General features: G+C 41.3%; 1 protein-coding gene across 3 annotated transcripts in view; it reads left to right on the top strand.

The window, feature by feature from the left end:
- si:ch211-197n1.2 (EF-hand calcium-binding domain-containing protein 6) overlaps positions 1-12,434 on the top strand; it is a 139,333-nt gene extending 126,899 nt beyond the window's left edge. For all 3 annotated transcript variants that reach the window (XM_041186355.1, XM_041186357.1, XM_041186356.1), the window contains 6 exons: positions 1,720-1,834; positions 2,984-3,108; positions 3,316-3,559; positions 4,131-4,303; positions 10,688-10,844; positions 11,293-12,434. In XM_041186355.1, coding sequence (XP_041042289.1) covers positions 1,720-1,834; positions 2,984-3,108; positions 3,316-3,559; positions 4,131-4,303; positions 10,688-10,844; positions 11,293-11,550 — 1,072 coding nt within the window. In that variant the 3' untranslated portion in view covers positions 11,551-12,434. The remainder of the gene's footprint in view (positions 1-1,719; positions 1,835-2,983; positions 3,109-3,315; positions 3,560-4,130; positions 4,304-10,687; positions 10,845-11,292) is intronic.
- Positions 12,435-15,348: the final 2,914 nt, after the last annotated feature.

The following is a 15,348-nucleotide window of genomic DNA, read 5'->3' on the forward strand; positions in this document are numbered from 1 at the left end:
ATGTGCAGAGCTCTCTCATTTAGTCTCGTCTAGTACTTTTGGATGTGTAGCTTCCATCCATGGGGATATATTGGTTTTGAGTCCTTGAGCATTTTTTGGAAGTCCATGAAAATGATATCCAGTCATTAAGTTTATCTCTTTTAATGGCTTGCTTGTGACTGGCAACTTTTCTAATAAATAATTTCAGGAAGTAATATTTTAATCTCTTAACTACCTTTAGTTAATCATCAGCTTCATCTCATTTAAATCCTTAATGAGTCAACATTCTGATTAAATGGTCCTCTTACTATCACATATTAAATTAAACAACATAAAAATTACAACTTGGAAATGGATTATGTGGTCCAACTGATAGATGCTTTCTAAAACACTTTGACAGTTCCTTGCAGTCCATTTAATTTTTGAGGTCATATTTTCATTTAATATAAACTTGCGGGCTTGCTGCAGTCTCCCCTCTCCACTCAATTTTTCCTTGCCCCCACCCACCTGCTCTTCCCCCGAAGGGCTGCCAACCAGTTTAGTTGCCCTGGAGTTTCAAGGAATTAGCGATCAGCTTCCAGACACTGCTGTGAGCAACCTGAGAAAAAAAACATATAGGGGTTGAAAATATGTATCATAGATGGAAAGATAGGCTGTTCGACTTACACTCAAGAATCATCCAATTGGGTAACAGAGAATGTTTAATTTTCAACAGGTGTGAAAAAACTGCTGTGTGAATGGATGACCAATGGTCTGAGTGTATGTGTATTGTTGGAGGCAGAAAGTCATATAACCAGAATTGTAATCCTATTCCCCTCCCCGCCTTCCATTTCCCCTCCCCCCACTGCTTCTACTTACCCCCTACACCCCATTCCCTTCTCCCTTCCTGCTCCTTCTATTTTCCTCCCCATCCTCCTTCCCTCCTCCTACCTCTCCCTCCCATTTTTTTTTGCTTTCCTCTTCCTCTCTCTCCCCCCTCCTCTCCCCTTCCTCCCTCTCTCTCCCTCTTTAACCCTACCCTTCTTCTCTTTTCTGTTCCCTCCAATTGCCTGCCCCCACCACCTCAACTCACCCCTCTCTTCCTTCTCCCTGGATCCAATCTGCTTTTGCTGATGGTTATGGTTGTTTGAAACAGTTCAGCTGCCTCCCCCGCTCCTGCTCGCCTGCTTGGCCACAACTCTCCTCTAACCACCTACAATGGCTTTTCCCTCTCCCCTCCCCCATGATGTGACCTCCCCTTAACTTTTCCCAACGTTTCCTTCATCCACTACTGCACCTTTTTCTTTGCACCTTAACTTCAAACTCTGTTCTACCTTCTACCTATGATCTCCAAGTTTCTCTGCCCTCCTCCTTTCCCATAATCTCTAAGCTTGATTTTTTTTCCTTTATATCACCTCCTCCACCTTACCGCTATCCCTCTCTACTTTCCCTCTCCACACTTCTCTAGCTTTGCTCTGTAAGCCTCATACCCTCAGAACAGCAGTCCTCCCTCAGCTCGGGTCCAATTATCCTCATCCCTCTAACCCTACTTGAACTGTGGAGTCCACTTATTTTTAGTTCTCAGTGTCATAGGAAATTCAGTCATCTTCTATAGTCAGTAATGCAGCATTTTAAATGTATGGATAAGGAAGTTCCCCATCCAAGTCCCTGGGTATCATTGGGAGGAGACAGCAGAAGGATCTACTCTGTCATGTTTTGTTGCAATTGAGGAACAATAATTAATACATCCACTTTGAACAGGAAAGGAGTTTCTAGCCTTTTTGATGAGAAGATATCAAGGCATAAAGGACTTCACGAGAAACAGTCCTCCAACCAGCTGGACGAAGACGGGAAATATGGTAGAACCCTGGAGCAGGTGCCGTTTTTATATTATCTCATATGGAACATAAGACCAAAGGGTGGAATCATCCCAGCTGCACAGAGACAGCTTTCGAGGCCGGTGGGGTCGGGGAGGTAGTTTTAGAAAAGTGCCACTGGGTCATCTACACAACACGATGCCACCTCCAAGCGATCTTATCAGAGGTGGAGTCACTGGCTACCTGCCCAGCAGCAGCAAGTAGCCAATTATCAGGAATTAAGTGCTTACATGAGTCAATTTGGTGATGCTGCAGGACCTGGGTATTGGACTGGTCCCCAGGTGAGGCCAAAGCCCAGCAGATGACCGGAGGTGGCCTCAGTGGCAAGCCAGGGGGCCTAAAAGACCCCTTTTAATTCCCCCATCCTGGAGCCATCCTTTGGAAGGGCTCATTCTCCATAATGATGATCTGGTAGCTGTGGCCACGCTTGATTTTTAAAACTTCAATAGCTTTCAGAAAGCACCTCCATCTTGAGATGCCCTCACAGTCACCCACCTACAGCAGCAGCATCCAGCTCCCCTAGTAGGGTAGGCAGCCTCCCAGAGCCTCGAGTGCTGCCATTGGCAATCCCACTTGCGCAGCCCACCTGCCATCCTTAATTGGAAAGGGGTCCCAGAGGCAGCCTATTAATTGCCAGTTCCACTGGATCCCACAGACAGATAGCCATCAGAAACCGTTGCGACTCAGAAATAGTCATGGTTTTTTTTTAAACTAAGGTGGTAAGATTCTGCCCAAACGTATCCGACTATTATTTATGCATCAACCTTCATTAAGACTTTCTCGCCAGTTTTAGAAGCAAATAACATGTGAATTGAAAGTGTTTAATTAAACACTTGATTTGTAATAATGTCCTTGTTCAAACATTAGTACAATGAATAGGGCACGTAATGATGTCTCAGAGTTGTTGATAGGTTATTGCCTGACAGCTAAGTGATAGATGTTGACAGGTTCAACATGTGCCTTGCATGTGATTATAGAACCTCAACTATGAAAATTAAAACCTTATGTGTATCTCTTTACTGCTACTGGATTGGACAACTGGACTGGACTGGTGTTTACTCAGGAACATTCCCCAGGAGGGTATTTTACAAATGGAAAACACGCTGCTTAACTCGAAGACTTAGCTCTGTTTTTTTTCCCCTGCACAGCTCTTCCAGATTATTAAAACACTGTTATATAATCAGTATCAAGAGGTTGAGAAAGAATTTGAAGAGCTGGATGAAATAAATTCAAGGCGGCTGAACCATGAAACTATGTACCGCCTTCTGAAACGGTAACTTGATGTGTATATGAGGCGGGAATAGGGCTGGCAAGACAGAGGTATTAATCCCTCTAATGATAATAGGGTGACATTCAAAAGTCTTGCAGAGAATTTTAGAACTCGTTGCTGATCACTCGGTTCCATGTAACGTAATGTTACTGCTTTATTTCCGAAGGGGTAGACCTGACTGACTTTAATTTTCTCGCTGTTCTCTGCCAGGTTTGATATTTGCCCAGAAGTAACTCGTGGCGAGATTCGCAGGCTTTGGCAAACGCTGATCACCAACCAGGATAAGACATTGGATTTCCTGGAGTTTGTGAGACATTTTGGCCACTCTCCTAAATCCGCCTGTTTCCCCAACGCCAAAATCAGCCCTCCAAAAAAGGGAGACTGCGATTTTCGAATGCGCTCGAAGAACCTCAACTGTGCATCTGACATCTTGGTGGACAGTGTTCGTGCCAAAGTGAGGATCTCAGCTTTCATTTCAACTGCATGTTCCTCGCTCTTTAATATCCAGATAAATATGGTGTTTATAAAGCCCTTGCGCATCTTTAAACTTTACTAACTTTGGATGTGCACCAAGATTGAAATAAACTATACATGACAAATGGAAGCATAATTCATCAAGAGTTTTTAACGTTGGTGTTGTTGTTAATGATGTTGAAAGTGATGGAAAATGACACAGGTAGGAGAAAAGGTGAATTGGCAGGAACTCTGAAAGATATGCCACGAAAGCTAGCAGTTATATTGAAGCCTTGGACCTTCAGCTGTATTATATTATAATTTACGAATTACGCTTTCGTATGCGCTTAGTTTGCTTCTACCATGTGTGCATCCAAAGTTTAAATTTGCAAAACTGCAGTAGTTCAAGAAGGCAGCTCACCACCACCTTCCTAAGGGCAATTAGGGATGGGCAACAAATGCTGGCCTAGCCAGCGACACCCACATCCCAAGAATGAATAATAAAAAATACCCTCTATATAAGGCAACATTTAACCAAGTTGATATTGTTGATTTAACTTATGAACTTGCAGGTGGACTACTTGTGGGACGATCTTAGAAAAGAATTTCAGGAGCTTGACCCTTACTGCACTGGCTTTGTGAGCAAGGAAGAGTTTAAAGATATCTTGACTGAGCTGTGTATGAATTTAAATGAATACGAGTGTGAGATGCTGGCAAAGAAATTCGAAATCAATGGAGATGGCCGGTAAGGTCAACTGTGTTCACTCTCTGCATTAGCACTCGCAGCTCAGAGAGAGGGGGATGTACAGGGAGACTTAAAAATCTCCTTTAGTATATTTTGGAGCTGAGATACTCAGACGCTTAGGTTTTAGAGTGGATTGTTAAATTGTCAGGAAATTAAACATTATTTTGAAAGAGCTGACAAGGTTAAGCAAGGTTGGCCTTAGAGGGTGGGGACTGCAGACTGGTAGTGATGTGAATAGACCAGCCTGTCCTCAAGAGTGGAAATGGAGCAAACTGATAAGTCCAAAATAACATAGGACTGCACAGAATTTACAGCACAGAAGCAGGCCATTAGTCCCAATGTGTTTATGCTCCACCCCAACTTCCTCCCCCTCTATTTACTTCATCTGTCCCTCTCACGTATTCCTTTCTCCCTCGTGTACTAATCTAGCTTCCCCTTTAATGCATCTGCGCTATTGGCTCCAACCACTCCATGTGGTAGCAGATCCCGCACTGTAGTGTGCAGAACTTCAGCTACAGGATTTAGCAGTTTCATGAATATTTCCAGAATGAAATGTTTACACTTTATTTTTAGATAAAAAAGACATGCATTTATATAGCACTTTCAAAGCACCTTACAGCCAATGAAGTATTTTTTGAAATGTCGTCACTGCTGTAATGTAGGAAACGTGGCAGCTAATTTGTGCTCAGCAGAACTCCCACAAACAGCAATGTGAATCTCCAGCAGTTAGTCTGTTGTTTCTGTGATGTTAATTGTGAGATAAACATTACCGAAAACATTGAGAATAACTCCCGTGCTCCTATTCGAAATAGTGCCATGGGATCTTACATCCACCCAAGCAGGCAGATGGGACCTTGGTTTAATGTCTCACCCAAAAGACAGTGTAATGCTCCCTCACTACTGCACTGGAGTGTCAGTTTTGGTTTTTCTTCTTATGCCCTGGAATAGGACTTAAACCTGGAATGTTGCGATTCAGAAATAAGTGTGCTATCAATTGAGCCACAGCTAACACCAAAAGGGGCAGTGCTTATTTAGACTTACCAAATTAAAATTCCCTTAGTGAAACAGTTTTATGGAAACTGTGTGTACATGTGTGCGTGCGTGTTACTAAGGGATATGGGGAACGGGCGGGACAGTGGAGTTGAGGTAGGAGATCAGCATTGATCGTACAGAATGGTGGAGCAGGCTGGATGGACCGAATGGCCACCTCCTATTTCTTATGTTCATTTTGTATCATTATTGCCCACAATTTGTCCCAAAGTGTCGGGTTTTCAGAGCAACATTCCTCACATCATCTGCGGGGAGAGCCGGAGTTACGGCCACAGACACAACGGCCGGAATTTTCCGGCCCCGAAATGAGCGGAACCCGCCGCAGGCAAGGCACACCCCAGCCGAAAGTCCGCTGACTTACGGCGCGATCAGACAATCCCAGCGGCGGGCGGGTGCGGAAAATCCCGCCCAATATCTGTTGAAGGGCAACTCACTTCAGATATTAACTCCTTTTATCTCCACCGACTCTGCCTTAGCTAAATCTTCCTACTTGACTTAACTTTAAAATTGTATCAAATTTAGCAGAATGTAAATGATGAGAAAGAAGCAGTAAGATATAATCATGCAACCTAAAATTATCTAACACTTCTATCAGCATATAAGTATTCAATGGTACTGCAAAATTTTAGGTTATATGATTATATCTTAATAAAAACAAAAAAACTGCGGATGCTGGAAATCTAAAACAAAAACAAAAACAGAATTACCTGGAAAAACTCAGCAGGTCTGGCAGCATCGTTGGAGAAGAAAAGAGTTGACGTTTCGAGTCCTCATGACCCTTCGAAAGGTCACGAAGGGTCATGAGGACTCGAAACGTCAACTCTTTTCTTCTCCGCCGATGCTGCCAGACCTGCTGAGTTTTTCCAGGTAATTCTGTGATTATATCTTAATCCTTTCTTCTTTCTCATAATTTGCATTCTGCTAAATTTGATATTATTTTAAAATTAAGTCAAGTAGGAACATTTAACTAAGACTCCAGTCACACTAACTAAACAAATAAACAAAGAATGGAGAGCACTGGAGTTCACTGTAGTTCACAGTTCATCTTTGAGAAACTTTTAGTGATTGAAGTAAGTGTTAGGATGCACAAGAATACATGTCTACATGATGAAAAACCTTATGTAGTAAAGAAAGGAATAAAGAAATGTAGTCGCTGTGGCACTGTAGGGAACTATAGAGAAATAATAATTTAGTGGGAGACCTTCTTCCAAAGGTTACCGGAACAACATAACATTTAAAAGGTTGCTCCTGACTAAAAGGATGACAGTGAGACATAACCTGCTGAAGTTTTCCTTTATATTGCAGTCAGGAAACTGCAAAGGAAGCAACAACTTATAATTATTTAATACCCTTCATTTTCTCATCATGCCCAAAGTGCTTCATAACCAGTTAAGTAAACAACATGTATTTTTATAATATCCCAAACTGCTTTATGGCTAATCAATTATGTTTGAAGAAGATAAAAACAAAAAACTGCAGATGCTGGAAATCTAAAACAAAAACAGAATTACCTGGAAAAACTCAGCAACTCTGGCAGCATCGGCGGAGAAGAGTTGACGTTTCGTGTCCTCATGACCCTTCAATAGAACTGATTGAATATTAGAAGAGGGGTGAAATATAAGCTAGTTTAAGGTTGGGTGGGGGGGGAGGAGAGAAGTGTGGGGGGGGAGGGGGGGGAGAGACCAAATGTAAACTGGGCGACCGCTTTGCAGAACGCTTGCGGTCTGTCCGCAAGAAAGACCCAAACCTCCCTGTCGCTTGTCATTTTAACCCTCCACCTTGCTATCTTGCCCACATGTCTGTCCTTGGCTTGCTGCATTGTTCCAGTGAAGCCCAACGCAAACTGGAGAACAGCACCTCATCTTCCGACTAGGCACTTTACAGCCTTCCGGACTAAATATTGAATTCAACAACTTTAGATCTTGAACTCCCTCCTCCATCCCCATCCCCTTTCCATTTATTCCCCCTTCCTTTTGTTTTTTCCAATAATTTATATAGATTTTTCTTTTCCCACCTACTTCCATTATTTTTAAATCTTGTATACCCTGCTAGTCCTTCCACCCCACCCCCACTAGAGCTGTACCTTGAGTGTCCTGCCATCCATTCTTAATTAGCACATTCGCTTAGATAATATCACCACCTTCAACACTTCTTTGTTCCTTTGTCTGTGACATCTTTTGATTATCTGCTCCTATCACTGCTTGCTTGTCCCTACAACTACCGCCACCCCCCCCCCCCCCCACTGTCAGTCTGAAACAGGTAATTACTCAGTGAGACAGGCAGATCCAAGTTAAACTGTCCTTAATTCTTTCATTTGGAAAAGCATTTCTCAGTGTACCTGCCTGGCGCTGTGTTCAACAGTAGATAAATGCCAATTCAATGTTCATGTTAGCCAAGTGTGACCATCAACTCCTTGCTTATATTGAAGAAGAGACTTCTAAAGTACAAAGGGCGACTTGAGACCTTTCTAAACTTGGTTTTGCAACTTGTTCTTATCCTGTCCATGGACAGTATATACATGGACCAGCCAGAACTGGACACATTTTTGTGCCTTGTTGTTGAATTCGGCAAGATCTGCAACAGTGCAGGGTTCCTCTAGAGATAGGCATTGCAGGAGATGTTGCATTGTCTATGGCTCAGTTCTACATTTACAACTTGTCGGGCTGGTTGTATATCCTCATATGCTTAGTGACACCTTTGAATGACCTACACCAGTTCTAAGTCTGTTAAGGCACTTCCAGGTTGCCCAGTTGTAATTAGCTCCTGGGGGAAGGCTTTCATCCAGTAGAATTTCCATCGCTGTGGGTTGTTCAAGACTGATGAGCCGGTCTTTACACAAGGCGATGTGGGCTTCAGATGGGTTGATTGTAATGGAACAATACTGTTCATGAAGCTCTTCCTTGACTTTAGGCGACTGGGTGTAGATATATGACCATGTAGAGGGTGCCTCTCATCTGATGTTTGACGGAGTCGCTCTTTCTTGCTGGCTACCATTCTTCTTATATCAGGGGGAGCGATACCCGCCAGGATATATAGGCTGTTGGTGTTTGTTGGTTTTAAACAACCTGTGATAAGTCGGCAGCTTGCATTCAGAATGGCATCCATCTTCTTAGCATGAGTAGATCTTTCCCATGCAGGGCAGGCATATTCGGCAGTGGAATAGCAAAGAGCAAGTGCACTGGTTCGCAATGCTTTTGGGCTTGCTCCCCATTTTGTGTTAGTGAGCTTATTCAGGATGTTGTTTCATGCGCTCACTTTTGCCTTTGTCTTTTTGATGTGGTTCTTGAAGGTGAGGCATCTGTCAAGAGTGACTCCTAAGTAGATAGGGTGCTCGCAATTTGTCAGTGTTGCTCCACACCAGGTTACTTTAAGCTGGCAAAAACAAAAACAGAATTACCTGGAAAAACTCAGCAGGTCTGGCAACATCGGCGGAGAAGAAAAGAGTTGACGTTTCGAGTCCTCATGACCCTTCGACAGAACTTGAGTTCAAGTCCAAGAAAGAGTTGAAATATAAGCTGGTTTAAGGTGTGTGTGTGGGGGGCGGAGAGAGAGAGAGAGAGAGAGGTGGAGGGGGGTGGTGTGGTTGTAGGGACAAACAAGCAGTGATAGAAGCAGATCATCAAAAGATGTCAACAACAATAGTACAAAAGAACACATAGGTGTTAAAGTTAAAGTTGGTGATATTATCTAAACGAATGTGAATGGATGGTAGGGCACTCAAGGTATAGCTCTAGTGGGGGTGGTTTTTTTTTGTTTTTTTTTAAATAATGGAAATAGGTGGGAAAAGGAAAATCTTTATAATTTATTGGAAAAAAAAAGGAAGGGGGAAACAGAAAGGGGGTGGGGATGGGGGAGGGAGCTCACGACCTAAAGTTGTTGAATTCAATATTCAGTCCGGAAGGCTGTAAAGTGCCTAGTCGGAAGATGAGGTGTTGTTCCTCCAGTTTGCGTTGGGCTTCACTGGAACAATGCAGCAAGCCAAGGACAGACATGTGGGCAAGAGAGCAGGGTGGAGTGTTAAAATGGCAAGCGACAGCGATGCTGCCAGACCTGCTGAGTTTTTCCAGGTAATTCTGTTTTTGTTTTTGTTTTGGATTTCCAGCATCCGCAGTTTTTTTGTTTTTACTTTAAGCTGGCATTTGGCTTCACGGTTTCTGAGGTGGAATGCACAAACTAGCGTCTTTGATGCATCAGTTGCTTTGCAACTGATGTTGTAGCTATATTGCATCCAGAGTGAAGCCTTCGAAAAGGAGCTGGACCAGTCCTTGACTGGGCCAGAAATCATACCTTATTAAAAAAAAACTGATTTAAAGTGAATTTCAATATAGTCACCTGGACCGGTTTCAATCATCGGAGGGTCTCATAGATGTATTTTCTGGATTTGCTTTCCCCTTTTATGGTCCTGAGTGTATTTTTATGAGTTTTTGATTCTCCCTGATTCTCCATGTGCTGGGGGGTAGGAAGTGTCTGATCGTCATGTTCCAGGCATTGTAAGTGTGGAGCAGCCTTGATGAAACAGCTGGTATTTTCTGCCTGTCACTTATATGAAAGATGAAAGCACTTAATATCAATACAAAATAGATATTGCTGGTGGTTTTGTTACTTTTCCAACAAAATCTACTTAATCTGCAGTAAGAACGGATCGCTAAATCCTAATTCAAACCTAGCCTATCACTCATTCCTGAATGACTTTCCCTCAGAGAGGATTGGGTAGTACAATAGTGTACTGGGTAAGTAATCACAACGTAAATTGTGAAATTGAATTCAATGCATCCGTTGTGGGCTAGTATATAGTGGTCTTGTTATAGATTGGTTCACTAGTGTCCTTCAGTTAAGGAACCTACAGCTCTTGCCTAGTCTAGCCTATGTATGACTACAGTCCTACATTATCTACTTGACTTGTAATATGCACAGGGCAACTAGTGATGGGCAACTAATGCTGTGTTGTCCACATCCCAAGAGCAAGCTTTTGAAAACTAATTTAGTTAGCACTGTGGATAATTTTCCAAATCCCGAATTTGCTCACCTCAGTACTTTCAAATCTAATCGCTGACTGAAGCGACTGACTAAATCTCTAATATTTAGGGACAACTGTTACCAAATGCAAAGAAATAAGTATTTGTAAATTCAGGTGTACCAATAGTAATATAGTGAATAGTGCGGAAGAACAGTGCACCATAAATCCAGTCATACCTTGGTTGTTACTTCCAACAATTTGAAATTGACTAAAAGAGATAAAATCATTTATTTGATGTTTTAAAATGTGAGATTATCTATGCTATAAATGTAAAAATGTTTCTCAACTGGTGATTCTTTTCTTAACTTGGCTGCCAGGGTTTTCTACCTTGACTTCTTGAAACCATTTGCAATGCGCAGGCAACAATGGCAAGAGGGAAGCAACATGGTGGCAGTGCTGCAGCATCCTAACACTCATTTTACTGAACGTCAGAGCAATGAGCTGGACTCCATCACAACAAGGCTCCGGCAAAAGGTAATCTACATAAGCCACAGAGAGGTTGGTTGTGAACTTAAAGTTCTCATTTTTGTTTACAAATCCCCCCCATGGCTTCACCCCTTCCTATCCCTGTAATTTCCTTCAAGATATCTGCGCTCATCTAATTCTGGCCTCCTGAGGATTCCCAATTTTAATTGCCCCAACATTGGCAAGTGTTCCTTCAGCTACCAAAGCCCTAAATTCTGAAATCCTCTCTCTAAACCCTTCTGACTCTTCCTGTCTTTCTCCTTTAAGATGCTCCTTAAAACCTACCTTGTTTGTGGGCATTGCTGGCATGGTCAGCATTCATTGCCCATCCCTAACTGCTCCTGAGATTTGGGATCAGGGATGTCATTATGTTGGTTTAGAAACTACTCAAACAGCACCATAGACATCTAAAGATGTTAACTAAACTTAAACTCTTGCCTTCCCTTATACTGCATAGCTGCAAGGAGAGTGGAAATCCCTACGCAGAGCCTTTAAGAAGTTAGACAACACCAGCAGTGGTTACCTGTCTCTGCCAGAGTTTCGTGCTGTACTCAAACTCTGCGACCTGTTCCTGAATGAGGATGAAGTCTACCATATCATGTCAAAATTTGATGAAAACATGGAAGGAAAAATCAACTACAAAAAGTTCCTGGAAGAGACCTACAAAAAAGAAAGAAGTTGTGCGGAAAACAAAGCCTCTAACAGCAAAGAGTAAATGTTGATGCTTCAGCTGAGAGATGGCAGGAACAATGAATCCAGCCCGTACCCCACTGAATGAACATACCTCCACACAATGGCCACTGTCTCTGGTGTCTGTTCTTGTCAGACTGTGCAGTACCATTGATTTCCCTTCCACAGCTGCTCAACCCTTACAATGGCAAATAGCTCTATCTTTCAGAAATTGCCCAAGTCTCTCTGTGTTTCAATCATAACTTTAACCTAATTCAGATCATTTTGCTTTGGGGTGAGATAATGATCTGGGAAAGACCAAGCTCAGGTCACTAGCCTCAGTGACTAAGATGATAAAAGGAAAGGAAGAGCTTGCAATTATATAACAAGTTTCACGACCCCAAGAACACGTAAAGCGCTTCACAGCTAATGAAGTACTTTAGAAGTTTAGTCATTGTAATGTAGGAAACACCCAGTGGATTTGCACACAGCAAGATCCAACAATTGTCTATGAGCAGATAATCTGCTGTAATGATATTTGTTGAGATCTCCTCAAATCACAAGTGCAATTTTTACAAAACATTACTTCTAGTTTTCCCTAATGAAGAAAGTTAATGGTCCTACATGGACTACACATCTATTGTAAATTCATCTTTAGAGAGGTAGTGCAAGTGTTTTATAACAAAAGAGCAGGTTTCCAAAACTAGGACAGTTTGCATTTTAGTATAGGATGGAAGGCTAGAATTATGCCGAGGATAAATCCACCCCCTGCTCCAAACTGATGGATCGTAAACTTATACCAATCACTTATGTGAATCACAAAGGTCTGAGCACCCATGGATATAACTTATGTTATAGGAATTCCTTTTCAGTACCTTCACTAGTTGGATATGCAATATTTTAGATTTTAAATAAAGAAACATTGATCTATTTGTTTGTGTTTTCTTCCATAACAACAATAACCCCGAGTCCTGTTCAGAAAAGAATTTTCCCAAGTTATATTCATTACACAATGTTCAGTGACCATGGGTTCTGTTCATTGCAGAATATTTCAGTCACCCACGGAAAAGAACACATGGTATATTTAGTTTGGGGAGAAATACTTTTGTCAACACAGTTCTTAAGTGGTAATGCACAGGTTTGAAATTCCCACTGACCGGGGGAATTGTACTTAATCTCTTTGCAATGCCTTCTATCCACTGATAGTTTTTATTTCTTTCCTCCCTCTATCCCAGCTATGTAATGAGAAGTGCTTTGGTTGTACAGCTGATAAGAACATAAAGATTTAAGAAATAAGAGCAGGAGTAGACCATTCACCCTTTTGAGCCTGTTCTGCCATTCAATAAGATCAGGATTGATCTTCTGCATCAACAACTTCTTCCTGCACTATGCTCATATTCCTTGATTCCCTAAGTATGCAAAAGTATATTGATCTCCATCTTGAATATAGCCAATGACTGAGGGTCCACAGCTCTCTGGAGTAAAGCATTCCAAAGACTCACAACCCTTTGAGTGAAGAAATTTCTTCACATCTCAGCCCTAAATAGCTAACTCATTTATTCTGAGACCCTGACCACCTTTCTCTAGATTCCCCAGCCAGGTGAAACAACTTCCACTATCAATTTGTCAAGCCCCTTAGGAATTTTATATGTTTCGATGAAATTACTTCTCAATCTTTTAAATGCTAGGGAATATGGGCCTTGTCTATTCAATCTCTTCTCATTGGATAATGCCCTTAGCCCTGGAATCAGTGTAGTGAAACTTCAGTGCACTCTTTCTAATGCAAGTACATTAGGTAAGTTAACCAAAGCTGTACAACAGTACTCCAGATGTGGTCTCACCAATACCCTTCATAATTGTAGTAAAATATCTTGCCTTTATTCTACAATCCCTTCGTAACAAAGGCTAACATACCATTTCCTTTCCTAATTGCTTGCTACATCTGCATGTTAACTCACTGTGATTCATATAGAAGAACACATAAGCCCCTCTGAATACCAACATTTTCCAGACTCTTACTAACTAAGTAATATTCTGCCTTTCTACTTTCCTTCCAAAGTGGATAACTTCACACTTCGCCACATTATAGTCCATCTGTCATGTTCTTGCCCACTTACTTAACCCGGCTACATGCTGTTACAGCCTCTGCTCCCTCCTCGCATCTTACTTTTCTACCTAACTTTGTACCATCAACAAAGGATACATTATACTTGATCCCCTCATCTAAGACAATGATGTAGATTATAAAAAGCTGAGGCTCAAGCACTGGTCCTTAGCATTTCCCACCAGTTCTTTCCTGACAACTCAAAAATGACCCATTTATTCCTGCTCTCTGTTTTGTGTCTGAATAGATAATCAATTCCCTAAACCCATGAGTTCCAGTTTTGTGTAATAACCTCTTGTGTAGCACCTTATCAAACTCTTTTTGAAAAGCTAAATATACTACTGTCCACCGGTTCCCCCTTTTCCACCCTGCTAGTTGCAACCTCAAAAAACTTGTCAAGTACAATTTCTCTTTCATAAATCCAAGTTGACTTTGCTTAATCATGTTATGATTTTTAAGTGCCCTGTTACCACATCCCTAATCATAGATTCTAACACTCTCCCTGCTATTGATGTCAGGCTAACTGGCCTATAGTTCCCTATTTTCTCTTTCTGTCTCTTTTCTTGAATAGCATGGTTGTGCTTGCTACTTTCTAATCCGTGGGGACTGTTCTAATGTCTAGGGACTTCTGGAAGATAAAAACCACTATCCACTATTTTCTGCAACTACCTCTTTTAAAACCCTAAGATGCAAACCATCAGGGGATTTGTTGATTTTTAAAAGTCCCATTGATTTCTCCAGTACTATTTATTTGCTAATACTAATTTATTTTGGTCCCTTATTCTCTTTAGAACCTTGCTCCCCTATTATTTCCAAATGTTTTGTGTCTTCCACCATGAAGACAGATAAAAAGTATTTGCTTAATGTCTCTGCCATTTCCTTATTTTGTATTATAATTCCTCCTGTCTCTGCCTCTAAGGGATTCATGTTCATTTTTGTTAATCTCTTCCTTTTTACAACTTACTTCTATGCCCCTTGCTACTTTAATCTCACTTTCATTTTTCTCATCATCAATAACTTGGTTATTTTTTGCTGAGTTCAAAATGCTTAATTTCCTCACCACAGAGCATTCCTACTTCTCATGCACATGCTCAGAATGATCATATGTCTAGAAAATATGTGTGTCTGTGTGTGTATGTTTGCATGTTAAGTTTGAAAGAACTTTACATTCTGTCTTAATAATTAAATGCTTTGTACACCCACAACCTAACTTCATTGAGGAATATCATTTGGGACCTGGTACTGCACTTTAGTTACTATAGTGTGGGTACAGATTGTAAGATGCAGTGCTGTAATAGTCAGCATTCTGATACCCAATAAGTGCAATATCCCACACTGGAATGTCCAGCACTACAATATCAGCTTCTGCAATATTCAACACTGTGATATCTAGCACTATAATATCCAGCAATTTGTTATTTGGTGTCATAATTTCCTGTAATATCTAATAACCATATAACAATCCTGTAATATCTAGCATTCTGATATCCAACATAATAATATCCAGCACTGTGATATCCACCATTGCATTATCCAGGAATGTGATATTCAGTATGATAATACCCAGTGCTGCAAGGTAGGGCACAGTAATATTCAGCAGTATGATAGCTAGCATTGTGGTATCCAACACAGTAAAGTCAAACCTTGTAACATCCAAGATTATGGTCTGTCACTATAATATTCAGCACTGCCATATCCAATTCTGAATTTCCTGCAATGTGATATTTTGGGATGTAATAT

This window comes from Carcharodon carcharias, chromosome 4 (assembly GCF_017639515.1).
Source record: "Carcharodon carcharias isolate sCarCar2 chromosome 4, sCarCar2.pri, whole genome shotgun sequence".
NCBI lineage: Eukaryota > Metazoa > Chordata > Chondrichthyes > Lamniformes > Lamnidae > Carcharodon > Carcharodon carcharias.